Source organism: Podarcis filfolensis (assembly GCF_964270895.1).
Source record: "Podarcis filfolensis genome assembly, chromosome: 10".
Lineage (NCBI taxonomy): Eukaryota > Metazoa > Chordata > Lepidosauria > Squamata > Lacertidae > Podarcis > Podarcis filfolensis.
The window spans coordinates 19,383,157-19,401,209 of NC_139612.1; the positions used below are offsets into that span (position 1 = coordinate 19,383,157).

The 18,053-nt window shown below is 44.0% G+C and overlaps 1 protein-coding gene across 4 annotated transcripts in view; it reads left to right on the plus strand.

The window, feature by feature from the left end:
* AASS (aminoadipate-semialdehyde synthase) overlaps positions 1-18,053 on the plus strand; it is a 41,338-nt gene that overhangs the window by 19,511 nt on the left and 3,774 nt on the right. For 2 of the 4 annotated variants that reach the window (XM_083574444.1, XM_083574442.1), the window contains exons 14-23: positions 1,337-1,458; positions 4,477-4,606; positions 5,604-5,714; positions 6,824-6,932; positions 8,970-9,110; positions 10,886-11,053; positions 12,910-13,005; positions 13,726-13,841; positions 14,989-15,077; positions 16,015-16,191. In XM_083574444.1, coding sequence (XP_083430570.1) covers positions 1,337-1,458; positions 4,477-4,606; positions 5,604-5,714; positions 6,824-6,932; positions 8,970-9,110; positions 10,886-11,053; positions 12,910-13,005; positions 13,726-13,841; positions 14,989-15,077; positions 16,015-16,191 — 1,259 coding nt within the window. Of the gene's footprint in view, positions 1-1,336; positions 1,463-3,306; positions 3,337-4,453; positions 4,607-5,603; positions 5,715-6,823; positions 6,933-8,969; positions 9,111-10,885; positions 11,054-12,909; positions 13,006-13,725; positions 13,842-14,988; positions 15,078-16,014; positions 16,192-18,053 lie in introns of all 4 variants that reach the window. The other 2 variants (XM_083574445.1, XM_083574443.1) reach the window with 2 other exon arrangements.

The following is an 18,053-nucleotide window of genomic DNA, read 5'->3' on the forward strand; positions in this document are numbered from 1 at the left end:
CCCAAAGTTTCACCCTTAAAATATGTCAAAGCCCAAACCTTGAAGACACACAGCTTGTAGGAACCTGGTTCCTCCATCCAAGGACACGGGTGGCGCTGTGGTCTAAACCACTGAGCCTCTTGGGCTTGCCAATCGGAAGGTTGACAGTTCAAATCCCCACAACAGAGTGAGCTCCCGTTGCTCTGTCCGAGCTTCTGCCAACCTAGCAGTTCAAAAGCATACCAGTGCAAGTAGATAAATAGGTACCGCTGCGGCGGGAAGGTAAACGGCATTTCCATGAACTCTGGTTTCTGTCACGATGTTCTGAAGCGGTTTAGTCATTCTGGCCACATGACCCGGAAAGGTGTCTGTGGACAAACGCCGGTTCCCTCAACCTGAAAGCGAGATGAGCGCCGCAACCCCAGAGTCATGTTTGACTGGACTTAACCGTCTAGGGGTCCTTTACCTTTTTACCTATCCAAGGGCTGTAAGAGAAATGCTTTCTTTGTTCATGCCTCCTTATTCTAAGATTCAGTAACTTTAAAAAGTTCTAGTTAAGTTTTAAGTTGACCCTTTTTCTAACTGTGTCAGGATAGCTTATACAGGAGTATCTCTTTAGCATGTCATGCTGTCTCAGGTCAAATGTAGGAACATGCAAAGGCATCTTAGATCAAGCCAGGCCATTAGTCAATGTAGCCGAGTGTTGTCTACACCAGGGCAGCCCAACTATTCATGCCAAGGGGTTTGCAAGAGAGCTTTGACATGGAACCCGCATCTCGTCATGTGTGGGGTGGCCTGAGACCCTGGCAGGGTCCCAGAGTCCACCCAAAAAGGCCCAAAGACTGCTTGTTGGACCGCCCTGGTCTATCTGGACGGGTAGTGTTTATCCAGGTTTATCCTGCAAGGAAGATTTTCTGTCACTGAGCCACTTCTCTTCCCTGGAGCCTTTAAAAGCCAGAGTTTTTAACTTTTATTTTCATATTGATCATGTTCATAACGATGCCATTTAGCAAAACAAAATTAGCACAGAAAAGCACATTCAAACGTTTTTTAAAGAGATGATATGCCAGGAGTAATTTTCATAGTTTTCCTTGGAAACATAAAAAAAAAATGCAGAGCAGACCCCAGAGTTGTGGGGTGGAGACCTAATATTTTGCTGTGCTCGTCTGGTTCCTTTTCCACTCCTAACTGAGGCTGAAAGTGTTTTGGCTAATGTTAGAATTTTTTGGAAGACTGGATTGAAACCATTGTGTTAAAGAGAGCTCCTTCCTTGCTTTCAAAACTTACTTTAAAACATACCAGTTGTTGAAGCCTATTTTGTTGACTTATTCTCTTTACTGACTTTTGTCTCTTCTAGGGAGTACACCCAGTCACTGACCATGGATAAAAAGAGGAAGATCTTGATACTTGGATCTGGCTATGTCTCGGGGCCTGTGATAGAATACCTCACGAGAGACCCCAACATTGAAATAACAGCAGGTTTGTAAGTAAGACTGTAGCATTAGAAGCAGAAAGGAGTTGAGAGTGTTGCCTTTGTATAAGTAAATATTTCCTATTTGAAGTCCTAACATACCTGATACTCAGATCAGTGCTCCTTATTTTTCATTACAAAGTACAGCCATTGGGTGAGATCTAGCACTGTAGCTCCATACACGGAATGAATTTCATTTATTATATTTCTGTGCCAATAATAATAATAATAATAATACATTTATTTATACCCTGCCCTTCTGGCTGCATTTCCCCAGCCACTCTGGGCAGCTCCCAACAGAATATTAAAAACACAATAAAACATCAAACATTAAAAACTTCCCTAAACAGGGCTGCCTTCAGATGTATTCTAAAAGTCAGATAGTTGTTTATTTCCTTGACATCTGATGTCGGCTTACATACAATAAATATATCCAACATATATCCAACAACGTCGCAACATGAATTGCATAAAACAATTAACAAATCATCAGTAAAACAGCCACCTTCTGTAAAACACTCTTAACAAAACAAAAAATAGGCTAAAAAGGACAACCCCAGGAAAAGTCACATTATAAAATTCGCAAAGCATTACAGCTCTCCTAATCCACGAAACAAGATTAACAGCATTAACAAACCAACAGCCAAAATCAAACTAAGCACTGTTGAATTCACACACAAACTCTCCCCTTGCCTATGACTCATAGCCTTCCACTCAGTTCATCGAAAGACAAATACACATCATGCCCATGGAAGCAACTCCACGAAGGCTTCCAGGGCTCCAAAGGCTGGAATTTATGCTCATGTGGGGAGAGTTACACTGATGGAAAAGGCCTTTCTAAGTTCACAAGCTTCCTTGAGTACAAAGACTCCTTCTGTTCACAGAGTGACTGCATTGGCCCAGTTTGCATGTCACGGTAAACCGTAGTTAATTTTCATGTCACAGTAAACCATAGTAAATTTGCATGTCACAGTAAACCGTAGTCAATTTGCATGCCACAGTAAACCATAGTTAATGGCTTACTGTGAATGCGCTTCTCTAGGCTCCTTTGCTCCCTTCTGTTAGCACATGGAAGAAACAAACCACAGACTGTTTTCTACACATTGTAGTTTGTTGAGGGTGAAATAAACCCTGACTCAGATATAATGCTCAGACAGGTATTGTGGTTTGTTTCTCCACAGTAGGAAGAGAGGCTCAAAGGAGTTCAACTGGCTCATGTATGGTTTACTGTGACGTGTACCTACTGTATCATATCTGTTAGGAGCTATGTCTTAAGGAAGCTGGTCAAAGCAGAAAGGCAAGCGGGTGTCTCAAAGGAGATGGCTGTGGACTTTGTTTCATCTTCTGTGTGTCTTGAAGCCTGAATGTATACATACATTAGATACTTGCCCGAGAGGGAAACAAACAATGCAAATCCAGGTTTTCAACATCTTACATGGAATGGTTATCTGCTTTTGAGCCTTATTATTGGAAGACATTGTTTTCCTTTCTGTTTCTGTAGGTTATTTTATGAACTTTCCCAGATCCTATATTTGCATTATTTTTCAGAAACACAGAGATTTGAAAGCTAACAGATTTGAAACTCAGGCTATTAAAATAAATAAATCTGAGCATTTCAGGCATGATTCCATCATGTTCTCAACAGTCACAAATGCTATAAATTTAGTTTGTTTAAACAAGACTAGTTCGCAAGCTGTACCAAAGGCTGGCTGTCACACATGGCCTGCTGGCTATTACAATGCCCACCTCTGTTGGTGGAGACTTTTGTAGGAGTGAGTGGCTTAGAGCTTCTAAGACCTAGCCATCTTTTAGTCTTTCATTCGTTGATCTTCTTGATTTCTTTCCCCCACTAACAGTTTCTTCGTTGAGCCTTTATCCTAGAACAGGTACTGCTTTGCCTGCATGGATTAGCTTAGTTTTAGTTGGGTCTTGCAAAGTTCTGGAATGGATTTACCAAAACTGAGCGGGTGACTTTGGGTCCGTCACAGCCTCTTAACCTAACTCACAGGGTCATTGTAGGGATTAACCAGGGGAGTGGGGAACCATGTATTCCTTAAAGACAAAGGTGGGATGTAAATGCAAAGAAATAGGCTTAAGAATAGGCTTAATAGAATAGGTGGCGCTGTGGGTTAAACCACAGGAGCCTAGGATTTGCTGATCAGAAGGTCGGCGGTTCAAATCCCCGCGACAGGGTGAGCTCCCGTTGCTTGGGCCCTGCTCCTGCCAACCTAGCAGTTTGAAAGCACGTCAATGTGCAAGTAGATAAATAGGTACTGTTCTGGTGGGAAGGTAAACGGCGTTTCTGTGCGCTGCTCTGGTTCGCCAGAAGCGGCTTAGTCATGCTGGCCACATTACCTGGAAGCTGTACGCCGGCTCCCTTGGCCAGTAAAGTGAGATGAGCGCTGCAACCCCAGAGTCAGTCACGACTGGACCTAATGGTCAGAGGTCCCTTTACCTTTACCAGGCTTAAGAAAGCTGAAGGCCCAGCTGGATGGAAATCTTAGCCTGCTATCCAGAAATCTCCATGTGGTCGCAATTGGACCTGTGGCAATTGCAAAATGCGTCTGATCCCTTGGGAATTTCTAACACTGGGCGAAAGGGAGGGGTCCTGGGAATGTGGAGTCCCGAAGGCTCCCTTGGCAGCTGGACAGAGGAGGGGGTGGAGAAGGGGGTTCATTCTTCCTGGTGGCAATATGTCACAATTTTATACAGAAAAGGGGAATCTACCAGTAAAGAAAATCCACCCCCTCATAAAAAAAAATCCATGACACGCTCTTTAAAACAAGGAAGAGCAGCAACCCATGCTATCCGGGGTCCAGTTAATTTCTCTGAAAGCTTCTAAATTTAAACCAGGCACCCCGCCCCCCCATTTTATACAGAATTGGTCCTGCCGAGGTTGCATGACACAACGTGACTAAGTTGTCTAAAACTTGCTGAGAGGTTATGATTGAATGCTTATTTAATGGGAGCTCAAGAGGAGGAAGTCTTGTCTACCGCTTTCAGCCAATGTTCTTGCTCTACGACAGCATCTGTCATGAAGAAACAACTTGAGCAGCTGGCTAAGAAATACAGCAATGTTGTTCCTGTCGTTGTGGATGTCACCGAAGACGAGAAGAGATTAGAGGCCATGGTGAAGAAGCACAACCTTGTTATCAGGTCAGTGTGTTCTGGTGATCGCGTAGATCAGGGGTCAGCAAACGTTTTCAGCGGGAGGCCGGTCCACTGTCCCTCAGACCTTGTGGGGTGGGGGGCGGACTATATTTTGGGGGGAAACAACGAATGAATTCTTATGCCCCACAAATAACCCAGAGATGCATTTTAAATAAAAGCACACATCCTACTCATGTAAAAACACACTGATTCCCGGACTGTCTGCAGGCTGGAATTAGAAGGCGATTGGGCCGGATCTGGCCCCCGGGCCTTAGTTTGCCTACCCATGGTGTAGGTGCTTCAGCGATTCCCCATGGTGTGGGTGCAATGGGCCAGGTTAGCTCTTGACGATTTTACCTGGTAGTGATGGTACTGAACTTCAGGCTAGAAGAGGATGCTTTTGTGGAAAAGCCCAAAATGCAACTACTGGGTGTTCCTTCATGTGTTAACACTTTGAAGAGATGCACTGAAGTGTGTATTTGTGAGAGAAGTCCATTCTTTCAACTGCATGCTTGACAAGGATACTGCAGAATTGGTTGTGACTCCCTCATTCATGGGTGACCCTTTCATTTTATCATCATTATAAAAACCAGGACTTAATATTTTGCATGGAATTGTCTTCCCCATACTGTGCTACACATACGTTGTCCCTTGAGGTGAATGGCCATGCAGGAAGGGTTCCCTTGTTGGTAACATGCCTCTTGAGAGCCAGTGTGGTGTAGTGGTTAAGAGCGGTAGACTAGTAATCTGGTGAACCAGGTTCGCTTCCCCGCTCCTCCACATGCAGCTGCTGGGTGACCTTGGGCTGGTCACACTTCTCTGAAGTCTCTCAGCCCCACTCACCTCACAGAGTGTTTGTTGTGGGGGAGGAAGGGAAAGGAGAATGTTAGCCACTTTGAGACTCCTTTGGGTAGTGATAAAGCGGGATATCAAATCCAAACTCTTCTCTTCTTGAGAGTCAAGGATAGAGCAGGTCACCCTAAGTTCACATTTTTCTTTTTAGCTTACTGCCTTACGCATTCCATCCTGTGGTTGCTAAGAAGTGCATTGACAACAAGGTGAATATGGTTACTGCCAGTTACCTGACACCTGCTATGAAAGAGCTGCAGGAAAGGTAAGTCTGTCTTATGTTCTCCCTGCTAAAGGGAGAAAGCAACCCTGTATCAGGAATTTTAAAATGTCTAACGTTTTACAATTTTTCATGTGCTGTAAGCCACCCAGAGTGGCTGGGAAAACCCAGCCAGATCTTTCATGTACATCTCTTGACTCGATGCTGGAACATGCATTGCGAAAATAGTGTCACTGTGGCAACTACCACTGCTTGCACCCATTCAGCAACCATTCCTCAAAGGTCCCTTTTTACAGTCCACTGGTGGCTCAGAACTCATGATATAGATAACAGGTGGCACCTAGGTAAAGGTAAAGGGACCCCTGACCATTAGGGCCAGTCGTGACCGACTCTGGGGTTGCAACACTCATCTCGCTTTACTGTCCGAGGGAGCCAGCGTACAGCTTCTGGGTCATGTGGCCAGCATGACTAAGCCGCTTCTGGCAAACCAGAGCAGCGCACGGAAACGCCGTTTACCTTTCCACCGGAGCAGTACCTATTTATCTACTTGCACTTTGACGTGCTTTCGAACTGCTAGGTTGGCAGGAGCAGGGACCGAGCAACCGGAGCTCATCCCGTCGTGGGGATTCGAACCGCCGACCTTCTGATCAGCAAGTCCTAGGATCTGTTGCTTAACCCACAGCGCCACCCGCGTCACTTCAGGTGGCAGCTGCACACATATAAAAATGCTTTAAAAAAAAAGTTTTGAAAAATACATTGAATTTGGCGACTCCACAGAGTCTTTAGCAAAGGCAGCTAGTTTAAACTTTACTGATGCAAAGGTGCAGTCATGTTTTCTAAGTTCTGTTCAAGTGTGCAGAGCAATGGGAGAAGGGTGACCTGTTCCTCCTTGCTCTCCTTGTAAAAAAGGGGTGCACAGATTCAGTTGCCTGGATGTGGGTCCCCTATTTATACTCATGTTGTTTGTGAACTATTGAGCTTGATTTGTGTTTCGGTGCCTCCCAAGTGTCCCAATTGAAGCAGGACATCCCAGATTGACAGAGCGATGTGGTGCCTCAATTTTCCCATTGGAAATCTTGGGGGTATGTTGTTTTGGTCTGTAAAGATGCCCCGTTACGGGATTCTTGTTTTGAAATGATATGCTCTCATTTCAGTGTTGAGGCGGCTGGCATTACCGTTATCAGCGAAATGGGTCTGGATCCTGGGCTTGATCATATGCTGGCGATGGAGTGTATTGATAAAGCAAAAGAAGTGGGGGCTACGGTAAGCTCAATAAGTAATCAATCTGTTCAAAGGTCTTCCCCTCCGCACCAGTCCTATTTTATAATACCGTATTTTTCGCTCCATAGGGCGCACCGGACCATAGGGCACGCCTAGTTTTTAGAGGGGGAAATCAAGAAAAAAAATCTAATCCCCCCCCCAGCCTCAAAGAGCAGCGTACAGGCTGCGCGCAACCTCTCCCTGCCGGGAGAGACTGTGTGCGGCTATCCCTGAAGCCTTCCTAGTGCAGCGCAAGTTCCCGCTGCGCTTCTCAGGCTTCGGGTTCCTTTTGCTGAAGCCGGGAGAGCAAGACTCTCCTGGCTTCAGCAAAAGGAACCTGAAGCCTCCAGAACACAGTGGGAACTCTGAAGGCTTCAGGCGGCTATCCCTGAAGCCTGGAGAGCGAGAGGGGTCGGTGCGCACGCCTCTCGCTTTCCAGGTTTCAGCGAAAGCAACGCGGAGCGCGGAGGGAGCGCTCCCTCAGCGCTTCGGAGGCTTCGCATTGCTATCGCTGAAGCCAAGGAGCCTGCATTCGCTCCATAGGACGCACACATATTTCACCTTAATTTTTGGAGGGGGAAAAGTGCGTCCTATAGAGTGAAAAATACGGTACCTCCTTTGTTGTGGGTTTATCAGCTGTCACCCACTGGGCTTAGAACATCCCACTCCTTCCATCCCTTCCCAGCTCCAAATCTAAAATTTTGTATTTCCTTCCTTTTTTACTTAAGCATCAGCTACTGCCTCACACAGAGACAGGGTGGTAGACTAGAAGTGAAGTCCAGGCTATTTCCCTTGAATTCCTTTAAATGTGGAATTCCATTTAAAAAATAAATTTAATTAAATGGTTTTTCAGATTAAAACTTTACAGTCACGTATCCAACATACAACATAGAAACAAGATTCCAAAGAATCTCCTGGACTTCCCTTCCTCCCCTTTGTGGGTCCTATTGTTAATCATTTCCTCCTGCATCTTTTATAATAACCTCTCCATTGTGTCCAAAATTCACCATTAAACTACAAGTGTTATTCCAATCCTACTAATGATTTTAACTGGTTACAATGGTTTTTAAGATAAAATATAAATTTTCTCCATTCCTTATTAAAATTTTGTTCTTCCTGTTTCTGATTCTTCTGGTCATTTTAGCCGTTTCGGCATAATCCATCAGCTTGATCTGCCATTCTTCTCTGGTAGGGACTTTATCTTCTTTCCATCTCTGGGCCAATAAATACAGTGGTACCTCAGGTTACATACGCTTCAGGTTACATACGCTTCAGGTTACAGACTCCCCTAACCCAGAAATAGTGCTTCAGGTTAAGAACTTTGTTTCAGGATGAGAACAGAAATCGGGCTCCAGTGGCGTGGCGGCAGCAGGAGGCCCCATTAGCTAAAGTAGTGCTTCAGGTTAAGAACAGTTTCAGGTTAAGTACGGAATTCCCGAATGAATTAAGTACTTACCCTGAGGTTCCACTGTATGGAATTCCATACAGGAACACGACTGCACACAGGGGATCCAGCTTATATAAGTCAAGATTAAGGGTGCAATCCTATAGGCCAGAGGTGGGGAACCTGAGGGCCATGTTGCCTTCTGTGCAGCCTTTTGAGGGCCGCTTGCCAGGTGGGTGGAGCAAGCCCACCCCCATGAGTTCTGCAAGGCTTACTTCTTGGGACATGAGTCCCATGTTCTAGGTACATTAGTTCAGGGGAAAGTTGACTCCCCCCCCCCAGCTGTGTTGGGTCTGGAGGGGATGAGCATCTGGCTGCTTCCAGAGTAGGAGGCAACTGGGATGTTGGAGAACTGTTATGGCCATCTTTGGCCTGCTCTGGTAACTAGCGTGTTGTCATCTGTTTTGCTGTGTTGCAAATATATTGTAAGCTGCCTCAAGTAGGTCATTTTGTAAACAAAGTATGGATATTGCTAAATGAAGACGTGGGTATGGAATTGCAGCCTCAGCAATACAGAATAAAGCTGTGCCGAATGAACCTGGAGCTTTTGGACGGATATAGTTTAATTGGAGACAACTCCTTTTCTTCATCTGCAGGTGGTGTCTTATACTTCCTTCTGTGGTGGCCTGCCAGCTCCGGAACATTCTGGCAACCCCTTGAGATATAAATTCAGCTGGAGTCCGCAGGGAGTCCTGCTCAACACAGTTCAACCCGCTACATATTTAAAAAATGGAGAGGTGAAGTTGTCTTCATATACCTGTTAAAATGCAAAGATGGGAAATCACTAAGTTTAATAATAATAATGAGTTATTTTCCTGTCTTTTCTCCTTGACTGAGTGTACCGTGCTTAGAATTAAGGCATAGGGTGCCTCCAAGTGCAGTTGTAGCCTTGGGATTTGGTTTTTTGGGTGTGATGGAATCATTCTCACAGTCCTGCCACACACAAAAACACAATCCTGTTCCCCCCCCAAGCTTTAATTTTAGCAACCTAATCTCTCTGTAAAATATTTTTTCATTAAACAATTGGGAGTCGAAGTCTTTGCCAATCTACTGTTAGCTAAATACCCTCCAACATTTCTCTGATGAAAATAGGGACATCCCATTCCTTAACGACAATTTTACTATTTATACCCCACACATCTGACTGGGTTGCCCCAGCCACTCTGGGCAGCTTCCAACATATATAAAAACATTAAAAAAGAACACTTCCCCATACAGGATTGCCTTCAGACGGCTCGGGGGTCAGATAACTCCATACCCTCCAACATTTCTCCAATGAAAATAGGGACATCCTAAGGAAAAGTGGGGCATTCCAGGATCAAATCAGAAACCGGGACGACTTCTGTAAGTCAGGGATGTCCCTGGAGAATAGGAACACTTAGAAGGTCTGAGGCTATAATTCTGAGTGCCCTGTTATCTCAGGCCAAGTGAGCAAGGCCAAGGCACCAGGGATTGTTGTGGCCTGTATCATTGCCCATGCATCTATTCTGCTCCTGGTGTAGCGATCTGGTTCAACCAGTTCTACTGGAGTTCAAAATGTGCAGAAGCACCTCGGGGTTCATGTTCTTGTATTTTATTTTTCTAAGATTAGTAGAAGAGTGTCTGTCTCTTATTTTCTTGTTTTCTATGACAACTCCATGTAGATGCTCTCATTTAAAATGCATTTCTACATTTATTTATATCTCACCCTACTGAAGTCTTCTGTGGTTATCAAATTAAAATGACCAATAACATTAATATCCTTAGAATTGGGGTCATTGTGAGGTTCTGTAGCCATGAGCTGTTACCGTGGACTCTGATTATTTCCCAGGTTTACTCATCCCATGCATAAACTTTGCTGTCAGATGGGATTGTTCTAGGTTGCAGTCTGAAGTAGTCCAATCTGATAACTTAAGATCACTTCTGAAATTTTACGAGATACCATTGGTGTCTAAATAGCTCTGCGCATAAATATCTCTGTGTCTCCAAAGCCTTAACATGAGTTTGCAGAGTTGTAATATGAGAGATGTGTTTATTGGCTGCTTGAGCCAGGCAGGGTTCAAGAGCTGGAGCCTATGCATACCCTGAATTCACTTAAATGTCATAATCTTAACACAATTTATTCCTGTGACTTTCAGTGATGTTGTAATTCCACGTGACACTTGCATTTTTGAATGTTTAGGATCAAAGTTTATAATCATTCCGGTTTAAGACACCCCAGAACTGAGCAATTTCTATTGCGAAGAACTGGTTTGCTAAACTGAACGTTACGCTGTTAATCTTATAAATTAAATAGTCTTGAATGGATTCTTGTTGACAGCCTGAAGGATATGTTTGCGTAGGTAGTTATACTGAGAGGTGTGGAGGGAAAACAGGAAGTTGAGGATGGGTTTGGGATCCTGCTGCGTAGAAATGAAAGGAATCCACAGTCTTCCACCTCACGGGAGACGGACATTTCTAAATAGGGACTTGGTGCTTGTGAGGACTCCTGCTATAAAACATAGTACTGACTCTTGTTTTTCACAATCCTTAGATTATTAATATTCCAGCCGGAGGAGCTTTGCTTGATTCTGTTACTGTCATGGATTTTTTCCCAGGATTAAATTTGGAAGGTTTTCCAAACAGGGACAGTACAAAATATGCCAAACCCTATGGCATTCAGTCAGCTCACACTCTCTTAAGAGGAACATTACGATACAGAGTAAGTACGCTTGGTACCGTGAAGGTCATGGGGAATTCCAGGTGAACGTATGTTATGGTTTTTATCCGTTAAGAGAAAATTCGGGTGGGAGGTTCTGTAAATGGCTGATATGCCAAGCTTAGCTTGTGGCCGTGCTTATGTAATAAAATATTGTAGAAATGCGAAGGTGTGGAGAGCATCCATTTTACTTTGTGTGAGTTTCGGATGAAGACTGTCCTGCGTGCCCTTAACTGTGATCTCACCTGTAGTTTTATAAATCATTTAACGCAGTCCTTTTTTCTAAAAAACACATTTAGGGGGTATTCTTATTTTAACTCAAGAAAATCATCACTTTATAGTTCAAATAGGGAAAAATAAATACAGTAAATAGACAAAAGTACAAAGATTCACAAAATGTGTTAATGTCCCACCCCCCAGAAAAAAAGCACTGATTTAATGTGTTAAGACAAATGGAAGTTGTTAATATTGCAGTTGTTGTATAAGGGATTGTTATCTTGACTGGAATATAATTGAAATTAATAAGATTTTGGAATGCAGAAATAAAGTAAATCATCAAACCATCAATGCTAGCACGCGGGGGGGCCACCTAAATTATATCATTTGGTGTTTGAATGATTGGTATTAATAATTGTATTATAATTTAGCACTGTTATAATGAGGCTATTATTGGATTATTGTAATTGAAAACTAATAAAAAATATTATTAAAAAAACTGATCAGCCGTAGGTCACCCTTTGCATGCACAAGGTATTGGGTTCAATGGAAAGAATCTTGGTGCTGTGAAAATGTTCTGTGAGATATTTATGTGAGATCTTGGGAGAATAATTGCTAGTTGGGGGAGGAAATATTGAGTTAGAGCAAGGTTAGCTAATCTGTGACCCTCTAGATGCTGTTGGGCTACAACTCCCATCATCCCCGCAGGGGGGGACTTTGTTTTATCAAAATTCAATGGTTCCCTGTGGCGAGGCTAAAATTTACCTTCCATCCTGCTCAATTCACCGTGTTGCAGTTACAGCGCCCCCTAGGCTGGGAACCCAGTGCAGTGGAACTGGTCGCGTTGCCCTAATTTTCATTTTCACTTCACCTTTAATTTGTATACTGCCTTTCTATTTTACTACACACAAGGCAGTTTGCAGCAACAAAATATACAACCAGGAACTCGCACCTTGTAATATAACCTGATCCCATACAGAAAGTCACAATTAAACATAACTTTAAAATGGAACGACTTCTATCAAATAAAGTAGTATTCAATAATTATTAGACTATAATAGTGCACAATAAAATTAACTCTCGAAACATCGGCAAACAATAACGAAACACGAATTCACTCTTAACCGTTACAATGAATAATTATGAAATTGTGATCAATAAAAATAACTGCAAGTCACAGTGCATAAAATACCAAAATGCATGCAGAACTATCCACCTCTGATCCCTAACCATTGGTCATGCTGTAGTTGGAGTCCCAACAACATAAGGAGGGGCACAAGTTCTCCACCTCTGGGTTAGATTGACCCATGGCCTGACAGCACAATTGTATGTATGCTTGTTTATTTTATTTAAACTATTTTAGCATAGCACCCTATCCAATTTCAGGGTGGCTTACAACAGCAGGAAAAGCACAGCAAGGCACTTATTGCACAAGAACTGTGTGTGCCAAAGCCGTCTTCAGATTTGTTGCATGTCGTTTGCTGCCTTCTGTCGTAATACCTATGCAGGCATATCGAAGGAAAGCTCAAAGGTTGGAATGGGAGGGAAACCATGTTGGTAGATTTCTGGTGCCACATATGAGTTTGGCATGTTGATCCCTGTGTTCTGTGGCAGTTTCTAACCCCTCCCCCCCATTCTTCCAGGGTTATTCTAAAGCTATTGGAGGCTTTGTGAAACTAGGACTGATAAATTCAGAGCCATGTCCTATGCTCAGTGCAACAGCAGCTTCTATAACCTGGGTGAGTGTTGCTTTCGTGGTCCAAGAGAAGTCTGCAGCTGAGGCATGTGTGAAATGGGTTCGCTTTGTATTTTTGCCATCTACACCTATAATTATTTTGAAATCCAGTATTCACACAACAGTGGGCTATCCCATTCTTGACAACAAAGCTCTCTTTGCACAGCCAATGGCTGTACCTTCTGCCCTTCTCATAAAGGTAAAGGGACCCCTGACCATTAGGTCCAGTCGTGACCGACTCTGGGGTTGCGGCGCTCATCTCGCTTTATTGGCTAAGGGAGCCAGCATACAGCTTCCGGGTCATGTGGTCAGCATGACTAAGCCGCTTCTGGCAAACCAGAGCAGCGCACGGAAACGCCGTTTACCTTCCCACTGGAGCAGTACCTATTTATCTACTTGCACTTTGACATGCTTTTGAACTGCTAGGTTGGCAGGAGCAGGGACCGAGCAACGGGAGCTCACCCCGTCGCAAGGATTTGAACCGCTGATCTTCTGATCAGCAAGCCCTAGACTCTGTGGTTTAACCCACAGTGCCATCCGCGTCCGCCCTTCTCATAGCCCACCCCTTTTCACATTTCTGCTTTGAATGCGGACTGTTTCTACTATCGCACGAAAAAGCTGGTGTTCGTCACCTGCAGTTTTCTTAAGGTGCAAATGCTTGTACTTTCAGTGTTCTGACTATTGGATGGTGATCTGTTATTGATTTTTTTATATATATACCCAGAAAGAACTTATGTGCAGGCTACTTGGACTTAAGCAGTCTGCCACATACGATGATCTCCGAAATGCCGTCTACAATAAACTGAATGAAGATGCAATGCAGCTGGATGCAGTCGAATGGTAGGAGATTGACCTTTCGGGATTGACCTTTCCCCACATTTCCCCCCCTTTTAAGTGCTTCTCTAGCAAGGCCAGCCCACTCATGAGATAAGGTGAGGCAGCATATATCCACAGGGGCAGCAGATCCCAATGTAGATCTTCATTCCCCCGCTTGTTTCTGATGTAGATCTTTACTCACCTCCTCCTTCCCTGGCAGGGAGGCGAGTGCCATTTTGTGGTTGGCCTCAGGTGCCCAAATGACTTGGGCCAGACCTGCTCTCTATCATCCAGGCATATGAGACTAGTTAAAATGGCTAAGAGTAGCCTGCCAATTCCCAGAGAGCCAGTGTGGTGTAGTGGTTAAGAGCGGTGGACTCGTAATCTGGGGAACCGGGTTTGCTTCCCCGCTCCTCCACATGCAGCTGCTGGGTGACCTTGGGCTAGTCACACTTCTCTGAAGTCTCTCAGCCCCACTCACCTCACAGAGTGTTTGTTGTGGGGGAGGAAGGGAAAGGAGAATGTTAGCCGCTTTGAGACTCCTTCAGGTAGTGATAAAGCGGGATATCAAATCCAAACTCCTCCTCTTTCCATTTCTTAAAAGCATATTTCAAAGTGAAACATCTGGTGTGAAACTGCAATGTTCAGCAGCTCAATTTGCATGTAGGCCTCTGGCTTGATGATGTTGTTATGTGATACTGTTCTTCATTTGCATGCTTCATTTTGGCTGTAAGGCCACAAATGCATAATGATAGAATAAGATTATAAAACAAGCAAATCCAATAAAGGAGTAACGGCAATCAAAATAATTACTGTGACATAATCGGGTGTACTTAACCTTCTCTGCTCTCTGCATATATCTTGATAGAACGTAAGTAAAAACTGAAAAGGAAAATGCAAGCTGATTGCAGAAGTTTGGTTCTGCATGGCAACATTGGAGGTGTAGCCCCAGGGCATGGCACTGTAATAAAGATGCCAATTAAGATGTGAGGAGGATTGTTGCATCTGCTTCACTTTCTCCTGACACATCGGTTGCCTGACCCAAATTGCGATGTGGTGGCATCCCATTCTTCTCGCTTTGCGATCACGGGCTCAAGCCACTGCTCTCAGTTTTTGGGGAGAAGGTCCTGGGCTTTTTCTGACAAATGGTGCCTTGTCCTTGCTCTTTCAGGCTGGGGTTACTTGGAGATGAGCCCGTTCCAATAGCAGAAACAATAGTCGGCGCACTAGCGAAACACATGGAGGTCAAGCTATCCTATGGTATGTGAAACACTCTCTGCTCATGCTGGTTTTGACCTATAAATCCTTAAATGGCTCAGGACTGCAGTACTTCAAGGACTGTCTCTCTCCATATGAACTAACCCGAACCCTGAGATCACTTTCTGAGGCCCTTCTGCGTGTGCTGCCTCCTTGAGAGGTCCAGAGGGTGGCAACATGAGAACGGGCCTTCTCTGCAGTGGCTCCCCGTCTGTGGAATGCTCTCCCTGGGGAAGTTCGCCTGGTGCCTTCATTATACACCATTTTTAACCGGGTCTTTGGTTGATTGACATCCGATGCCCTTTTAAATGTGTTCCCTTGTGGAAGGGGGAGGGTTGTTGGGTTTGTTTCTATTCCTATTTTTATTATGTCTTTTGTATTGGTTTATATTGCAATTTTATGTGAATTCCCCTGAGATCTACAGGTATACAAATCTAATAAATAATGATAATAAATAATATTATATATACTAATATTATGATATAATATCAATCCGGCTATATTTTTGGATTGATCTCTCCACCTTGTGTGGGAAGCTAAACAAATTATGTTGCTGCCCCCCACCCCAATTGCTAAGGGCAACCACTTTAGCATGTCTAGGCCAGAATACTAAAACAAGCAACTCCATTTTGTTCCTTCAGTCAAGACTATTTAGCTCCCCAACCCCATCCCATTTATTTTTATATTTTATTTCTGGTTGGCCACAAACAGATATTGGTGGATATGTCTACATCAGTTATGTTATATTCTGCAACGTTCTACATTTGGGAGGCGGAAAGATGAATTTCCTTTGCAATCAAAAGCAGAGCTAAGGAGAACAGGGGTGGTATCTTTCACACACTGAGTTTTTCTTGGGTGTTATGCAGTTCACTGTTAAAGCTATAGCTTGTTCATCTTTTCTGACAACAGAAAAAGCAACATATTTCTGTCTATTCCTTAGGTCCCGGAGAGCGCGATATGATAGTCATGAGGAATGAAATAGGAATCAAACATCCGTCCGGTCATTTGGAAGACAAATATGTCAATCTTGTGGTGTATGGAGACGATAAAGGATATTCCGCAATGGCTAAAACTGTAGGGTACCCGACTGCTATCGCAGCAAAGATGGTTCTTGATGGTACGTACGGGTCTTTCTAAGTTGTGTGGTACACCTGAGATGTGAGGTTCTTTTAAGTAGTCTTCAAATGTGCAAGTATTGTTTTAAGCAATACTTTTAATAATTCTTAAAAGGCTGCATCATCATTATTAATATCCCTATTAATAATCACTTGTGGGGCTTTTGTGTGTGTGTGTTTGTACATGACAACACTCACCAGTATGGAGTACTGGCACCCCTGTTTTTTTGCTCCCCATGGCAGCCATTTTGTGCAAGCAAAATTGAGATAGATAAGACTTCCAGCACCTTTTTATCCCCCCCACCAAAGAAAACACCCCACTGCTCATTTGTAAGTGTGAATTAGAAGTCTTAAGCTCATCACAGTGATTCTGTGGTCATGCAGTTCATTGTTGTCCTCACATTCGCCACAGTTTTGTGTGCTAAGATCCTTATCACCCATGTGAGCCATCATGTCACATACTTGGGCCAATTTCCAGGTCCCAGAACCCAGCAGGACCCAATGTTGTTATGTGTCCCGGACCCCCACACTCCTTGGCACTCTGTAGAGAAGTGTGTTTGTGTTTGTTATAATTGATATTAGCGTTCATACTGTTTTTGTAAGGTGTTTGGGGCCATTTATATGAGGAAAGCGGTTAATTGCAATAATTAATAATATAAAGTGCAGGTAGACTCTGCCATCTGGAACGCTTTGTAGCTTTGCTCAGAGTATTGCTGCCTGCCAAAGAGAAGGGACCTCACAAGATTTTGCGCAGGGTCCCCTCGGCCTAGGGCAAACGGGAGGTGCTATGGGTGAAACCACAGAGCCTAGGACTTGCCAATCAGAAGGTTGGCGGTTTGAATCCTTGCGACGGGGTGAGCTCCCGTTGCTCGGTCCCTGCTCTTGCCAACCTAGCAGTTCGAAAGCACGTCAAAGTGCAAGTAGATAAATAGGTACCGCTCCGGCGGGAAGGTAAACGGTGTTTCCATGCTTCACCGGAAGCGGCTTAGTCATGCTGGCCACATGACCCGGAAGCTGTACACCGGCTCCGTCGGCCAATAAAGCGAGATGAGTCCCACAACCCCAGAGTCGGCCACGACTGGACCTAATGGTCCGGGGTCCCTTTACCTTTACCTTTTACTCCTCGGCCTGCAGCTGTAAACTGTAAGTGTAAGAGGAACTGGTTTGTTTTAAGAATTGGTAGATCTCTCGTGCCCAGTTCCTCCCAACTGAACCCTTTCAGATGCTGTTGGACTACATCTCCAGTTATCCTTATCTCTTGGTCATGCTGACTGGGGCTGATATGAGTTGGAGTCCAACAACTTTTGAAGCACCCCATGTTGGGGAAGCCTGCTATAAGCACACGTAATTTCGCTGTTCCACTGTGACAGAGTGCCAGGGCTTCATTTTAGTGAGGCTGCAATCCTTGTCACCTCACTTAAATTGAATTAAATAGGACATACTTCTAAGAAAACATGGTTAGGATTGCACTGTAATGTTCTAAAATAATTGCCGTACAGGTTGCTTTTTTCTCTATATCTCCTTTAAGGAAGAGTTAATCAAATACAAGATGTCTGGAGGGTGGCAACACAGGAATGGCCTTATTTGGGTTGGCTCCCCCATTTGTGGAATGCTCTCCTCAAAGAGGCTTGCTGGGCGCCTTCATTACATAGCTTTAGGTGCCAGGCAAAAATGTTTCTCTTCAACCAGGCTAATTAACATGCCCTGACCTTTTAAATGTATCTGTGGAAGGAGGTTATTGGTTTGTTTTGCTTCTGCTTTTGTTTCATTATGTATTTTGAAGTTTTAGGTTGCGAATCGCCCTGTGATCTTCAGATGATGGGGTGGTATGCAAATTTAATTAATGATAACAGTGACATTTTTC